The sequence below is a fragment of the Vicia villosa genome, unplaced genomic scaffold, assembly GCF_029867415.1.
Source record: "Vicia villosa cultivar HV-30 ecotype Madison, WI unplaced genomic scaffold, Vvil1.0 ctg.004379F_1_1, whole genome shotgun sequence".
Taxonomy (NCBI): Eukaryota; Viridiplantae; Streptophyta; class Magnoliopsida; order Fabales; family Fabaceae; genus Vicia; species Vicia villosa.
In genome coordinates, this window is record NW_026706425.1 from 63,422 (window position 1) to 81,938 (window position 18,517).

At 30.5% G+C, this 18,517-nt stretch overlaps 1 protein-coding gene across 1 annotated transcript; it reads left to right on the top strand.

Annotated features, from left to right (window-relative positions):
- The first annotated feature begins 16,187 nt into the window (after window positions 1-16,187).
- Window positions 16,188-16,931, top strand: LOC131642020 (histone H2A.2-like). The gene is made up of 2 exons (XM_058912310.1): window positions 16,188-16,455; window positions 16,553-16,931. Exons 1-2 carry the CDS (start codon window positions 16,246-16,248, stop codon window positions 16,790-16,792), a joined length of 450 nt encoding a protein of 149 aa, XP_058768293.1. The 5' UTR covers window positions 16,188-16,245; the 3' UTR covers window positions 16,793-16,931.
- The last annotated feature ends 1,586 nt before the right edge of the window (window positions 16,932-18,517 follow it).

The following is an 18,517-nucleotide window of genomic DNA, read 5'->3' on the forward strand; positions in this document are numbered from 1 at the left end:
ATGCTCTGATACCACTATTGTAACACCCTTCTAAACCCCACGGAAATTAATAAAATAATTTTCAGAGTAAAACATGAAAACAAGGGTGCCACAATTCAATTTAAAACAAATTATCACAAATTCATTGTCATGCTTTCACTAAGGAACAATCTGTCATAATACACAAACATCTCATGTTTACACAGCGGAGAATTCATCATACGGATAAGCATAACATCATCTATGCAATATCCCACATAATCTAATACAACAACATGATAGAGTATCATCATAAAACTCTAATCTAACGTTCCCCCAGTGTTACAATATCAGAGCATGACACCGACGCTATACTAAACAAACTGACTCATGAGCTAATCCTCACCGAGCCAAAAGCCGCTACTCGCCAATCTGAAATCATCAAAGTAAGGGTGAGTCTCATCACAGTTAACAAATATTATTGCATCTTAAATAACAACACATCATAGTTATATTATTCACCCAATTCATCATATTCAGATTATCAGGAACATCTATCATTTACACAAACATCAACAGAACACATCTTTCAAGCAGACAATCATACTCAACATTAATCCAACAAAACACACAAACAACACATCATCAATATTTATAACACTGGAATACATCCAATCATGTTATAAAAGTATGCATATGTATGAACTGACACTATGCATGTGGTACCAACCTCGTCAAATGGGAATAACCCATGACCGATCCAACATCATCCAGATACGGCCCTGCCAGCACAGATTCCTCACAATGGGAATCATGCCCTTCACTGATCCAACACACCCTTATGGATACAGTATCATCAATGCACATGAATGAATGCAACATATACAACATACTTATACCATCGTCAAGTCTAATGAGTAACATCATCAAATACTCATTTCATCATCATCATTAACATCATCATCATCAAAGTATGTTTATATACATTAGCATCATTCAATACAATCAATCATCATCATCATCATCATCATCATTAAAGAACATACATGTGTCCACATCAATCATCATCATCAATAAGAAGAACACACATGTACCCACATCATTCCAATACAATCAATCAACATCATACAATTCTCTACAAATCATCACATCATAATGTTTTCAAAATAACAACTCATATTGTCACATGTCATCATATATGTCAACAATATATCATCCAATTAAACAAATCATCACATGACTAATATTTCCACATAGCATGTATTTTAACATATCTCATCACATATATGTACAATACATCAATCACCAAGAAATAAAATCATACTTAAAAATAATTGGATCCACACCTCATTTTATCATTTAAACACGTAGGTTATCTCATAAGATTCATCGTGCTCGAAACGACACTAAAAACGGACCTACGGTTCGAAAGCTACACATCATTTAACTTTCCCAAGAAAACAACTAACGCTACAGTACGCGGCGCGACCAAGACTACGCGGCGCGACCTGAAGCCATACCAACACGTTCGCGGCGCCAACTCATGGACGCGGCGCGATGCGAGGAAAAGTACGCCTTCGCGGCGCCAACACTAGGACGCGGCGCGAACTGGCGATTTCACATATTTTCGGGTCTGCGTCAGACCTGCGATTTGACTCAATTTGAGTCCAAAACTGACTCTAAACATCATATACAGGCAGCTAATCATCAATTGCGTCATTATTCATCATCACACATCAAAACAACACATAATCAACCAATAATCCATCGCAATTTTCATCAATTCATAACCTCCCTAAACCTAACATATGACCCAATTGACTCAACAACATCCCTAATCAATATTATTATCTAAGAACACGATAATAGATGATAACCAGAGAGTCCCCCCTTACCTTAGCCAAGAGTTCTTGATCTTTGGTCCTCTCCTCTTTGTTTCCTCTTTACGTTCCTCAGCTCTTCTCTTCCACTTCTCATCTTTCACGTTCTGACTCCTTTTTCCTCATTTTCCAATTTTCCTTATTATTTTATAAAATAAGCCTTAATTGGAACAAGACCTTTACTAACATAGCACCCCCCCTCTTTACTAACACCACACTTGGCCCGATAGCCTATCTCATATTTCTTTCCAAATAATTCCACAAAATACTGAATAATTCCAAATAATAATTTAATTTCCAATTAAATTAAATTTAGAAAATATGGGGTGTTACATATTGTCAATACCAAGTTCTAAACACGTTGGATTTGTTCTTGATAGTTCTTGATAGTTCTTCTTCATGTACATCTTCCTTCTTCCTCTATCTCTCTTCAGTATTCTCTTCTTACTTTTATTTTTCTTTCTTCCTCTCTCTATCGATCTAAAGATTATGTTATTTCATACATATCACCATTCACCACCAGATCAAACATTATTTTTTCTTCTATGATAATATAAGGGTTAATAGTAGTTTACCCCCTGTAATATGAGCGTGTTTTGGTTTACCCCCCACTGTTGCCAAAGGCAGGTTTTGGCAACGGTTTTTTTTTAAAAAACCGTTGTCAAAAGGTAGGGAGGGGGGAAAAGCAAAATTCACTAACATTACAGGGGGTGAACTACTATTAACCCATAATATAATGGTTAAGAGTTGAATTAACTTTATAAGCAATTTTCGGTTCTGATTCTTCTCCCAATTCATATACTATAATGGAATCTTCACTCATATTTTTCAGAAAATTTATTTCAAATTCTGTTTCTTTTACCTATATAAATAGGATTGTAAACTCGGTTTTTGCGAACTGACTCCTTGCTCTTTTTTTCTTTTATTTTTTTTATTTTTTTATTTTTTGCAAGAGTCGCCACCGACTTTTATTTTATCCAAAAAAGGAAAGGCATAAAAGAACAGGAAAGACCTTTTGACAGATTTTGGGTTCGGGGGGTTGGTTATACAAAGGGAAGGTTTTAAGCACCCTTTGTATCCATGGTTATCCATGGGCTCTTAATTGCTTAGCTCACTTTTTTAAATGCTTTGTTGATTTGAAAATAGAAGAAGTGAAGATGGACAATAGGTCACATAGGTCTCTGAAGAGTTTCACCGGGAATAATGCCCTTCAAATACCAGATGAAAGTTTTGAAAATAGATGAGAAGTTTTGAAAATACGTTGCTTGAAAATGGAAGTGTTTGAGCAAGCAATTAGGAGTTACTTACTCTTAATTTATAAGATCTTTCCTGTACGTTAGCAAAATAGACAAATAGAAAATAGCAGAAACATAAATAATATGTCCAAATGGACAAAGAGAAAATAACAGAAACATAAATAATACGTCCAATTGGACAAAGAAAAAATAGCATAAACATAAATAATACGTCCAAATGGACAAAGAGAAAATAACAGAAGCATAAATAATATGTCCAAATGGACAAAGAAAAAATAGCATAAACATAAATAATATGTCCAAATGGACAAAGAAAAAATAACAGAAACATAAATAATATGTCCAAATGGACAAAGAAAAAATAGCGGAAAAATAAATAATATGTCCAAATGGACAAAGAAAAAATAGCAGAAATATAAATAATATGTCCAAATGGACAAAGAAAAAATGACAGAAACATAAATAATATGTCCAAATGGACAAAGAAAAAATGACAGAAACATAAATAATATGTCCAAATGGACAAAGAAAAAATGACAGAAACATAAATAATATGTCCAAATGGACAAAGAAAAAATGACAGAAACATAAATAATATGTCCAAATGGACAAAGAAAAAAATGACAGAAACATAAATAATATGTCCAAATGGACAAAGAAAAAATAGCAGAAATATAAATAATATGTCCAAATGGACAAAGAGAAAATAACATAAATATAAATATGATGAATGATAAAATAAAGTATAAAGCAAGAAATATAAAGAACAATATAATAAAATGCAGAATTTAAAGTTAATTGTTAGTATGTTAGCACGCGAATCATCTTGAAGCTAGTCAAGTATATCCACGATGTTAGTGAAGATCGATGGTGAGTGAATGATGATCTCGGATTTAAAGTTAATGAAAATTTATCAGAAGCTTGATAGAATCATAGCGACTACACGATAAATTTCCGAAAGTCTTAAATCAACTGCATACAATCTCTGCCATATTTGATCTTTTATTCTAATTCAAGACAAAGAATAAATAAGAAATAATATCAATAATATACAAAAATAAATATAAAACAAATTAAACTTAATATTTTTTTTTTGTGATTTTTTTTGGAATTGATTTTAAGTTAATTAACAAACTAATTAAACAAATAATTATACAAATAATTAAACTTAACAAGAAAAATATTCTTTTTTATGTCAAAAATTAGATTATAAAAAATATAAACCTAAATCTAAAAGGAAAATATTTTTGGAGTTTTTTGATTGGTTAAAAATAATTAAAAAGCAATATTTACATAATTACTAATTAATTAAGCAATATAAATTAATTATGAAAAGAAATAAAATATTTTTATGTTAAAAATTAAATAAACATTTTATCAACTTAAAACTAAAATTAAAACATTTTTTTTTGAGAAATTGAAAATATGCATAAATATGGAGTTTTTAATTCATGAACTCCTAACACTACTACATATTAAAAGTTACATTGTACTTACTCTATGATGTTCCAAGAGTGGAAAAGAGTGATTGAAATTGATTGAAAGTGGCTATTTGAATGAGCCTTGATTTTTACAAGTTTATTGAAACTTTTGGGAAATATAAAACTTATGCTATGACTTTGGTGTTTGTTGTTGTGCTCTCCTCTTGTTTCTCCCTTTTTTCCTCCTCTTGAATGAAGAAAATGAAGTTCTATTTATAGGCAAAGAGTTTGATCTTGGAAGCCTTGCAAGTGAAAATTGTCATGATTGATTTTGTGGAAAAAATATGATAATGGAATATTTTCAATGAGTGTATTTCTTAACCATGGTTAAAACACTCAAGTATTATTCTCTTCAACCTTACAATAATATATTTAAGCATCTTGAATTGGTCTTGATTGACAACCATAAGCATCTTTGATAATATCTTTGAATTATCTCACTTTAATTAAACTTTAAATGAATAAAATTTAATTAAAATGAAATAAAAATGTCATGAATCATGGATGGGTCGTGGATGCCCTTTAAACATATGAGAATCAAGATTGAATCACAAAAGAATTGGCCTTTTTGAAAAAAAAATCAAATTTTGGTCATTACTTGTTTCATGCATTTTTCCAAAAAAGGTCAACTTCATCAAGGCATATCTCCCTCAATTTTGATCCTATGAAAGTGTTCTTTAACTTTTTGGAAAGCCCAAGATGTCCTCTACAAGCCACTTTGGAAGCGTTTTTGCATTTGGAGAAGTTATTTTGATGATATGGGCTTTGACAAAAAACTGTTTTTTGTTGACTTTCAAAATGACCCGTAATGTTTTGGCTTATATCTCTTAGGCGGAAGCATTTCTTGACCTTGGTCCCAACATCAAAGTTGTAGAGAATTGAATTTCCTTGAGAATGAGCTTTGGTTGGAATTTTTCTGATAAATTATGAGAGAGTTATGGTCGGTCAAAGTTCAGTTGACTTTTAGCTAAAAAACTCTAATTTTGCAATTTTGAGTTTTGTCGATTTCTGAACTTTTCTTGATGAATTATGATCAACCATTGATCACATGATGAATCTTTTGACAAAATATGGATGTTGACAAAAAATTGCATTTTTGACTGTCTGTTGACTTTTTGGTCAAACTGGTCGTCTGTTGACTGTTTGAGCTGTTGACTGTGCGTCTGAGCGAATCGCAGTTTGAAAATTTGTCTGGTGGTATTTTGAGACATATGGAGATCCATGAAATCCATTCGAGGTCTCAAAAACTCGTTCTCCTGAAAAAAAACAAAAACCCTAGTTAGGGACTGTTTGTGTAGGAGACAGTTAGGCGTACCTGATTTTTGTGCAGTGTTGAGTCTCTGTTGACCATGTGATTATCAGAAGACTTCTAGAACAAAATCTTGGAAATTTGAAGTGCGAAAAATTGATTTGACTGATGGTACAAACACGGAGAATTGCGCTGATAGCGGGTTTGACTGGTAACTAGCTGTCCGGGTATTAACGTAACAGTTAAAGTGAAAATTCAACAGTTTAAAGTTAATTTTTTTTCTTTTTTTTTGTTTTTGTTGTGTTAATGGTGAAAAATTTATTTACCTGAGCTGTTAGAAAAACACAAACATAATAAATAAATAAAATATACTGTACGCGAACGAAAATACCGATAATAACCTTGAAAATAAATATTTAATGCACAGAAAAATAAATATTTAACACACATAATATTATCTTGATAATTAAACTACCGTACGACAGATAGTACAACATTTAATACTAACAGTACAAATATTACATAATATAATGAACAGTACGACAAATAAAATAGACGGTACACTATTTGAAAGCGACAGATACAACAAACTTTAAAAATGACGATTAATAATCCATGCTATGAACAACAGAAAATAGATGATCGGAAGTGTAACCATCGCAGGTCCGCATTTTTCAGGACTATGCAGACAGAAGAAGGACATGATCACCGTAAAAATAGTGATGACTATAAGAAAAAGTGTATCCATCCACTTTGCCATTTTTGCCGAGGAAGAAGAGAAAATAATTATGAGATAGAAGTTTGAGAAATTTGGGAGATGAGTGAAATTTGATGTGAGAATTTATGGAAAAAATGAGGAGTATTTATAGAGTGAAAAGAGAGAGATAGAGACGTTGGGAGTGGAGTGTACCGTTTGAATAGTAGTAGGATTTGAAAAAAAAAGTATGGTAGGTTTTGAAAAGAAAAAGGGTATAGAATAAAGCTAGGATTTGATTTTGAAAAAAAAAAAAAAGATTTGAAAAGAAAGAAAGAGATTTTGAAAAAAATAATATAGTATAAAAATAAAAATTAGTGGGAAATAAAACCAATAATAATTTAATTGTTACCAGTATAATCTGAAATCCGGACTCCGCGCCTGCAAATTTTAATTCTGCACAAACTGCGTCAGCATTATTTATCTGAAAATAAATCTCAAATAAACAGTGTATGAAGTGATAAACAGTATTTGGCGTTTATGTAAGAATAAATTTAACAGCGAACCAAAATACTGTATAAAAAATTCTAAAAATTGAGTATTCATAAAATCAGGATATTTATGAAATAAAAATCCAAGATTGTATAAAACTCCAAATTTTTAGACAGAAGTCTTTTGACTTCTCTTTGGAAAAAAAACGCGGGCAAATTTTGGGGTATAACAATAATGATCATAACACTTAGAAAATGATGGGATCTCAGAGGTCAAAAATTGGGGTGCAACAAGGATCAATTTCATCGATTCTCTATCACGCTTCTTCCAATTCGTTCATCGCTGCCTATTTTTGGTAGTGTGATTTATCTGTTACGATCTGTTTTTTAAATTGTTTCTCTATTTTATGTTTCTGTTGAATATGCATTAGAAGAATCTGCATATTTTTTATGTGAAAATATTAAAAGACAAATTTGTTTATGAATTTTTGTCTTACTAGTACATCTATTTTTGTTATAATAATTATGAATAACTAAATGTGTAAAATTGATTTAGGGTTGATGTTTTTTAATTTATTTTGTTTGTATTTTGAAAATATTAATTTAGTGCTATGAAAAGTAAGACTAAGCCATTCAAGGGTTATGATTTTTATATATTTTTTTAAAGTTTGATTTGGAGTTCAGATTTGGTGAGTGGTCATATTTATGCGTCTTTGTGTTTTTAACAATTAATTTGGGATTCGTTCTGTTGAACGCTGTCAGTGTTGATCTACTTCTTGCTGGTCATGTTAATGCTTATGAGCAATTGATCCTAGAACCCGCATCATGGATGCATTTCAACTGGAAAAGAAGTATGTGAAACACCAAATACTTTTATGTTTGTGCTGAAAAGTCATTCGCAAAAGGAGAATGTTTGAACGTTGGAAGACTATTAGTGTTTTAATTTATGTAAATAAATAAGAATGGATTGCATGTATAATTTTTTTATTGATGGAGAACCCTTTTCCAACGGGTTCTAATTTATGTAAATAAATAAGAATGGATTGCATGTATAATTTTTTTATTGATGGAGAACCCTTTTCCAACGGGTTCTTGAAGATTTATGAATACATCAACTTACTAACTTCATGACAGAGTTATGGCATCTTATGGAGATGCCAATTGATGAGAAAAAAACATTTAGGGTTTTACTTCAGTTTCTTTAGGTTAACAAATGAATTGAACTGTTATAAATTGTGAAGGAAATTTTTTAGAATTCTATGTTAGTAGTTAATTGTTATTGAAATATTGGTTTTTTTTATTACAATCGTATTAACATTGTAAAATATAGTATATATTTATCTTCTAATAATATATTTTTCACTATAAATATTATTGCCAATTTAACCATCAATTATATCAAGTATGAAGTATAAATAATATTTTATATGTATATATAATAATATAAATATAAATATAGTAAATATTATGCAAATATATAATATATCATTCTATATATTGTAATTTTTTGTTATATCAAAATAATCTGGTGATAGTTTAAATTAGAAATAAATAAGAAATTAAAATAAGTGGAGAATTAGAGAGACATGCTACTTGAATAAAATTGATTTCGTTTATACAAAAGAATTAATTTATTATGAACTTATAATAAGTAAATCACCTAATAATTAATATATAATAAAATCGTCAATTGATTAGAATATAATAGATCATATATAGAATTTTATTTAACTAAAGACACAATCAAATTGATCTCTTATTTATTTTGCTTACTCATAATTAAATATTATTAAAAGATTCACTATCAAATATCATGTCTAGAGAATAATAATTAAAAATAAAATAACAAATATATGTAGGAAATTAATACTTTAATTACATATTGAATCATAATAATAGTATTAGCGCCAAATAATAAACATTAAAATTTTCAAACTAAATAGGAAAATTTATAGAACTTTTACTTTAAAAAAATTAATGCTTTTATTTTTACCACAAAAAATTATAATTATTTTATTAAATTCTAACATAAATATTGATGATAGAAAAACCTAAAATCATTTAAAATTATATCAATCCACTATATAATAACCTCAACTAATCTACGGTTCTACATTTTTAAATAAAAAAAAATTATTTTGACAAACTAATTTTAAAGGGATTAATGGTTATGCACTGTCCGTGTAAAAAGTTTTACACTGTCATTCCATCACAACCATTCATAATTATTATTATATATATAATTAAAATAAAAGTCAAACATAACTTAAAATCTGACGGTTACAATTCACTGACGGTGTAAAATTACCTTACACCGTCGATGTATTCCCATTAAATTCATTTTAAATTACTTAAAATGTTTTTATTTAATATTTTAAACTTATAAATTATTCCAAAATGCAATAACAACACTAAGTTGTTTTCCAAAAACTAAATCTCTTCCAATCATAATATACTATAAATATTTAAACTTTTAATTTCTATAATTTCTTTGATTAGATTCTAATCTTTATTATTTTATTCACAAATAATTTCTATAAATATTTAAAAAAGATTTTCCTTTTAATTTCTTAATTGATATTATATATTTTAAAACTAAATTATTTTTTTGGTAACTTAAAAAAAAATTTAACAAATTCTATTTTTTAATAAATAATTAGAGAACATGCTTCTAAAATAAATATAACTATATTATTATTGGTAAAAGACTTAAAAACTTGATTTTTTTTTATAAAAATATTATGGATAATTATTATAAGATAAGAGAGTGTATATTTTATCTCTATTAGAATTAATTGTCTTATTTGTTAAAAATTAAAATAAATCATTTAATATTTATGATTTGTTTTATTTTAATTTTAGGCATGTGCAAATCAAATAAAATAGAGTATATTTTTAAAATTGTGTTATTTTACTCTAAAATAAATATATTATTTGTAAAAGACCTAAAAAATGCAAATGAGTTTAAGTTATAAACTAATATTTTATGTTGTATATTAACATGAAGAATAAAAAGACAATAGCATAGATTTATAAATGGTGAAATTAAATTTGAAGATGACAGTATCATTTCGTTTCTATGAAAATTGATTCACTCAATTAAGTATGATTTATTTTATTAATTTATGAAAAAAACATGAGGTAATTATGGTTGGTGAATACACATATTTGCATGTCTACCGGTAGTTTGTTTGTTTTTCGTATCTTATTTTTTCCAAAATGTAACTCACACAATCTCTCTTCATTTAAAAAAAATTAAAATTTATAAAAATACACAAGTAATATCATTATTACCTAGACTGATTAATATGATTATCGCATACACCGATTAACTAGGCTGATTAAGCAACTATCGATTAATGTATTTTTTAGGCAAAATACCCTTTTTGGTCCCTTATGTTAACCTCGGGGTTCATTTTGGTCCCTTAACTTCAAAAAGTGTCACATTGGTCCCTTAACTCTTCCAAAGGTGTCATTTTAGTCCTTTTTGTCACATTAACGACGGAAAAAATTTAAAATCGGTCGCTATTTCCGTCGCTAATATGACAAAAAGGACTAAAATGATACCTTTTGAAGAGTTAAGGGACCAATATGACACTTTTTGAAGTTAAGGGACCAAAATGAACCCCGAGATTAACATAAGGGACCAAAAAGAGTATTTTGCCTATTTTTTATAGAGACAGTAAAAAATAATAACAAACAATAATACTAATAATCCTACTACTTCATAGTATAATACTTATAGACAAAAAAAAAACTAAAATAAAAATAAGAAATAGTTAGAATTTAATAAAATAACAAATGTGGCTTTTAATTTGGTCTTTGTTTTTTTAAGCTAATTAAACAAAATCTTAATTAAAAATTGAAGTCAAGTAGCGCTCTTTTTATTTTTTGGTTTTATTTTAATTTAATTTTTATTAAGTTGCGGATATTCATTAATTAAATAATAATCAATCAAAATAATTCTTCCAAAAACAAATGAAGTACAAGAGTCAATCCAAAGGTTCCAGACAACACAAAGACAAGAACACAAGACCACTATAACCCACTAGCAATCATCCAAACTATTACAAAACAACTTTAGCTTCTCATTATGATCACACCTCCTTCTAATAGCAAAAAGAATCTCCTTACAATCAATATTCCTGCATTGCAGCCCTTGGAAGATAATCTGATTTCTTGTTGTCCAAATCAAATACACTATTTCAACAACAACCATCTTGAGGAGCTTACTTCTACAACTTTTGCCACTCACCTGGTTACAGATTCACCTCAATTCTGACTCCCAATTGAGAGGCACATGGTTAATCTTTAACCAGCCCAACACCTGATTCCACACAGTCCTAGCAATGTAGCAGTAAAAAAACATATGTTGGCAACTTTCCACCTAGGGATGGCAAGCATACCCAAACCCGCGGGGCCCACCCACACCCGAACCCGAGTCAACGGGTGAAAATCCGAGTTGACTGAGTTTGGGTTCGGGTGCCACCCGATATTTATGGTGTGAGTATGAGTAGTGTGAAACGCGCACCCGAAACCCGAAATTACACCCGCTTATATATAATATATTATATGTATATATATATATATATATATATATATATATATATATATATATATATATATATATATATATATATATATATATATATATATATGTATGTATTGTGGAAAGTTGTAGAAAAATTGTGAAAAAATGTATTTTATGTATTTTGCTACGGGTTCAGATTTGGGTGAAAAAACCCGAAATCAACGGGATGTGGGCGTGAGTGTTATTTTACCACCCGAACAACATTTGGATTTGGGTTCGGGTGCCGATTTCGGGTGCGGGTTTGGGTCTGTCTTTGGTCATGTGTCTGCCTCTACAAGCCAGCCAAATGATGAAAGAGGCGCGAGGTCTAGCCAGGTTCCCAAAGAAGAGTCTCCTCCACAAAACCTTCACTTTAATACCTTGTAATTCTTTATACATTCTCTCAGTACTATATTTCCCTTTTTCCATTGAAGTCTTCCAAGCTTCCATTTGGAAAACTGAGACATTATGTTTGAAAATGGCTTTCATACTCCAAGAGCTATGAATGGGAGGCTTGTTACTTCTTGGATCTGTAGCTTTGATGTAATACAAGTGAATCCACCAAATCCACAATATATCCTTCTTAGCGCAAACATTCCAAAGCAACTTACTCAAGGAGGCCTTATTCCAATTGCCAAGGCAGATCAAATTCCTACCACCTGCAGGCACAGGATCACACAGAGACTGCCAAGAAACTGGTACCTTTTTGGAAGGCACGTCCTTACCCGTCCATATAAAAACTTTGCACATCTGTTCAATATGATGGACAACTTTCTTGGGGAGCAAGAAAATTTGCATCCAATAGTTGGCTATGACAAAGAGGACACTTCTCACAGGCTGAATTCTACCTGCATAAGATAACAACCCAGTGCTCTAGTGGGACAGTCTAGTAGTCACTTTACTGATCAAAGGTTGGCATTTGTTGATAGTTAGCTTCTTGCTATCCAACGAGACCCCTAAATATTTAACAGGAAGAGACAATAGCAAACCCAGAAACTTTTTGGAGACTCTTTTGGGTACTCTCATCAATCCCCCCAAAGAAGATTTTGCTTTTTGGAAGACTAGCTTTAAGGCCAGTAGAATTAGCAAATTCACCCAATTTCCCCATCATAAGGTTTACAGACTCAATGCCCCCTCTTGTAAACAAAAGGAGATCATCAACAAAACATAAATTGATAATCCTAAGTTTCTCACACTTAGGGTGGAAATTGAAATTGGGAATGGTGGCCAGACTCTGCAGAACTCTATGGAGATACTCCATGATCAAGACAAACAACAAAGGGGAGATAGGGTCACCCTGTCGAATGCCCCTTTTGGCTCTCAAAATTCTAGAAGGAATACCATTAATAAAGTATTTGTATGAAACAATTTTGACACACTCAGAGACCCAATCATTAAAAATGAAGGGGAAACCCAACTCAGCAATAATTTGGAAAAGGGAGGACCAATCTATAGTATCATAGGCTTTTTGAAATTTATTTGGAGCATACACCTAGGGGAAATGTGTTTTCTGTTATAACCTTTAATGAGCTCTTGAGCCATCATGATATTATCATGAATAATTTTGTCTGGGACAAAGGCAGATTGGCTATCATCAATAACCTCACCAATAACCCTACCCAACCTATGAGTCATGACTTTTGAGAGGATTTTGTAGAAAGTGGTACATCAGGAGATAAGTCTAAGGTCTCTAACAGTATCAACAATAGCAGACTTAGGAATTAAGGTCACTAAAGAACAGTTAAAAGCTTTAAAGATGTACATTTTTCTAGAAAAAATCTTGGATGGCATCAATGAGGCCCTTCTTCACAATATCCTAAGAGAACTTAAAAAACAAGGCATTAAAGCCATCAATTCCCGGAGCTTTGGTGTTGCTAATACTCTGCAAAGCATTCCAGACCTCCTTCTCTTTAACAGGCTTGATAAGACTCTGAGCACTCTCCCTAGACTACTTGTTGTCAGCTCTGATAGCAGGAAGATCAATGCTCCTCAAGTTACTAGCACAAGTCCACACCAAGCCATGATAGAACTGATAGACTATTTGGTTAAATTTGTTTTTTATTATTTTGAAATAAAATACAAATTAAATTCTTTTTAGATTGTTTGTTATTTTTATTAAATAAAATTTTAAAAAAATTAATTAAAATTAATTAAATAAACTTGTTTATATATACAATAATAATCTTATCATAAATAAAATTGAGTTTAAAGGTAGTGCATTGACAGTGTAAACTAACTTTACACATACAACCAATCAAAATCCTTACACTTGTTGTATCATATTAATTTTTTAAAATTAAAATTGTATTTTAATTGGATAAATGATTGTGATTGGTCGATGGTGTAAAAATATTTTACACTGTCAGCGTATAATCTCTTTTTTAAAATAAAATTTATAAATTATAAATATTTTCAAAATATTTTTTTACCTAAAAAAATATTTAACCCGTGTGCCTTAGTACTAGTATTATTAATGCCAACTAGTAAGAAACCCGTGCTATCGCACGGGTCCCGTCGTTTGGATTCACAGTCACATGCCTACCAAATCATCATTTATAAAGTTTGAATTCATTTTTTAATTGGTTAACATTGATATAGTTACAAATATATACTAATAATTTGCACCAACTTTTAAGCATCGATTCGTACTTACAATAAATCGTATAGCCGATTATTTAACTTCAATTATATAAAACAATAGAAAGAGAAATATTTAAAAGATGGACATTAAAATGAACTGTCTACAACTGGTATCTCTCAGATGCGTTTACATCTACCCGTGAATTTAGATGAGTTAAAAAAACTGAGTTGAATTCATATGAGTTAATTTTAAAACTACATATTTGAATAAAATCATTTTTCCAATTCAAATAACATTACTTTTTAGATATTAGTCAATTTTTTCAAACCTAACATTTATAACAGTTTCCCATCAAATATCAGTTTCAAATTCTTCTTATTATATATATTTATAATTTTTACAAACCTACAATTAATATAGGACAAGTCCCCGTCAAATTTCAGTTCTAAATAAATATCTGCACTCTATGTTATCTTGAAATTTTAGTTCTAAATGAATATTTCAGTTCAATAAATTATTTCATAAGAAAGTTATATATAAATTCATTTATAGTTTTTATAAATTCAAAAATATAAAATATATTTGCTTCATGACTTGAAATTATATATTTTAAAAAATTATGTTTTAATAAAGATATTAAAAATTGACCCTTCAATATAATAATAATAATAATAAATTAAATTATCAATAAATACATTTAATAAAATAAAAAGTTAACTTGAAACAATTATATAAACTATAATAATACTCTATGATTCTATGCAATGGACGTCGGATAAAATAATATTTTCTAACTCTTGCCATTAAATTTGTGTTGATTTTTTATTGGTTGTTTAAATGCCTAATTTCTTGCAACAATTTGATTCCATTTAATTTCTTTTTTTTTTTCTTAAAAAAACAGAAATAAAACCATTTAAGAGATATAATAGGGGGAGGCGCCCCATTATCTCGTTTTTTTTAATTATTTTAAAATGATATTATAATTAATATGATTAATTGATTTTTTTTTAATTAGAGATTGATTTCTATTTGTTCTCTTTGGGCTTAATGATCTAATTGTACACCCATTCTATTCACCCACAGATGAGTTAACAAACTCAGTTGAATCTAAATTAGTTAATTCTAAAAATTTATTAAACCTATAATGTATGACAATTTCCCTTCAAATTTCGGTTTTAAAACTTTCTTAAAATTGTAATATAGCTTTTTATATCTAAATAAATCAAGTATTTTGACAAAAAAAAATATTAAACCTATTTTAAATATATTTTGGTTGCAGTTTTAGCGAATTAGAGGTGTAAAAAGTTGTGTGACTTTCAATGTGCTAATGTCTTCCACGTAAAAGTGACATTATCAATGGCTGCTCAATTAACCAAAATGATTTAGAGAATGACATTTAATTTAAATAAAAATTTACACTTTATTAGTCAAACTAATAATGGAACTATATACTATTATGCAAAAGTAATATTTCAAACCTGTAATAAATATTACTTCGTCAAACAGTACACATACAACCAATCAAAATTCTGTATCATATTAATTTTTTAAAATTAAAATTGTATTTTAATTGGATAAATGATTGTGATTGGTCGATGGTGTAAAAATATTTTACACTGTCAGCGTATAATCTCTTTTTTAAAATAAAATTTATAAATTATAAATATTTTCAAAATATTTTTTTACCTAAAAAAATATTTAACCCGTGTGCCTTAGTACTAGTATTATTAATGCCAATTTAAATGAGATGGGTGGAGATACCGTGAGTTTGAATCTTGTTTAGAGTGGTGGGAAAGTTTCACAAAATTATATGAAGCGAAATTTAAAAGAGAAAAAGAAAAGTACATACCACCTTACTGGCTTCCCATTGGTTAGTTTTAAAAGACACGGATAGCCGGGTAAGATATAGTGAGCCATAGATTATTTGTAATCCAACGGTGGATTTACTTTCAAAGCAAGATATTCACAATGACCGCGAAAGTATAAAACCTCGCCAACCCAATGAACTGATATCTCATTCATTTTCTCCAAGTCTCACAATTCTCTCAAATTCTTAAAACACAGCGATTTATTTAGAATCAGAAAATGGACGCCAGCACAAAGGTGAAGAAAGGAGCAGGAGGAAGGAAAGGAGGAGGACCAAGGAAGAAGTCGGTGACCAGATCTGTTAGAGCCGGACTTCAATTTCCCGTCGGAAGGATCGGTCGGTTTTTGAAGAAAGGAAGATATGCCCAGCGTGTTGGTACTGGTGCTCCTGTTTACTTGGCCGCTGTTCTTGAATATCTTGCTGCTGAGGTAAATTACAATGTCCCTCTCTTTTTATCATGTTTAATTGCTTGTAATTAGGATTTTAAATTTGAGATCCTAATTTTTGAATTTACTGTTTGTGAAGGTTCTTGAGTTGGCTGGAAATGCAGCACGTGACAACAAGAGGAAGAGTATTAATCCAAGGCATTTGTTGTTGGCTATTAGGAATGATGAAGAACTCGGTAAATTACTTGCTGGTGTTACCATCGCTCATGGTGGTGTTCTTCCTAACATCAACCCTGTTCTTTTGCCCAAGAGGACTGAAAATGCTTCAAAGGAACCTAAATCTCCATCAAAGGCCAAGAAAACTCCCAAGAAAGCTTAAATAGATTGTCTGACTTTACTTTTAGATCTGTGGTGTTGATATCTCAATCTTAGCTCTAATGTATAACAAGCTAGCAATGTAATTCCTAATGTCTCTCTGTCATGGGTTAATGAAATCTTTTTATATTTAGTCCACAAAATACTTTGCTGTTTGTTTATGAATTGATGCACTCTACTTTCTTATGTTATAAAACAATCTGGTTTAATTAATTAATCACTGTATCCATTACTGAAAGGTTTCGATGTTAAACTTAGGTTAACCATTTTTGTCTCGAAGAGCTGGTTGATCAGATCTGACAGTAGACGATGCATTAGCTGTCAAAATTAGGTATCCAACTTTGGCGAAGATCCACTTGTTTCTCTACATGTTATGTGGATATTATGGATTGAGCCTTACAATCAGACCTTCCTTTTTGGACCTCTGGCCAACTCTATAGTGTTGTTCCTAATGTCCTTGTGATATTTTTTGAAGTGAAGATTGTTATTCCCGAATAGCCTTGTACCGTCATTGGCTCTTTCTGGTCCCTCACTTGGTCCAAGGAAGAGGAGAAGTTTGTTGAATGGGGGAGCAGGCGATCTTTGGAATGTGTCCGTTAAATGTCTGTATTGTAACCACAACATTTTGTAGGGCAAAATGATCTTAAGTGTTAACAATACATTGTCGAATATGGCATCATCCTCGTTCTAATTATTCTCATTTTCTTCTCGCATTTGCTTAGATCTTAACGGCGATTAGGACTGTTATTGGACCTCTGGATCTGAGAACCGGACCGTTGGAACCGGACCAGTGGACTGGCCGAAATGTTACTCGGTCCAGGAATGGATAATTTTTTTATCCGATACCAAAAATGGATACTATATTGGATATTTTTGTCGGATATCCGAAGTGGTCCGGTTTCGGTCAAAAAAAATGATCCATCATTGTTTCGGTCCGGTCCAGATTTACCCGATTATTGTTTCTGTCCGATTCTAGGATAGTAAATACCCGGACCGAACCGGACCGATAACAGCCCTAACGACGATCATCTTGTTTGGTTGAAGTTTTTGTATAACAACTTGATCATGCTGTTAAAATAATGTGTAGTTTGAGAGTGAGAATTTGATCAAATAATGTGTAGTTTGAGAGTGAGAATTTGATCATACCTTAAATGACGCGTAGTTGGAATTATTTATTGTAGTAGTTTAAAATCGCTTCCGTCTAACTCAGCGTGAAATGACACCGTTGCTTTGCTTCTTTTGCCGTAGTTGCATGGTCATTTGAATTTCTGTCTTGTTGACTACCAGAAATTTAGAAGATCATTGATATTTTAAATGGGAAATGGTGATATTCTGTTTTTTTAAAACTTATAATCCTGTGTCATGCTTATTTCATGCCGGAACTTGTTTATATTATGCGGAAACTCTAGAAGTTTGATGTACTTCTATTGAATTTGAGAAATTTGATGTACTTCTATTGAACTTGTGCCGAAGCAAGGAGAATCAAATTTGACGCACTTATGCACACATTTGTGAAGCATAAGTTTACTCTTATCATAAGAGTAAACTTGAACAAAAACCAATAGAGGGAAGCAATGGAGTGGGGGAGGGAAATAAAAGGTGTAGAAAAGGTTTATGTTTTAAATACGGGTAAAAGTGGAGGCCTGGGCATATGTGTAAACTGATTCAGTTAGTATTAATATAAATAACCAAAAAAGATATATAAAGATAGAGAAGAATAGGGTATCAA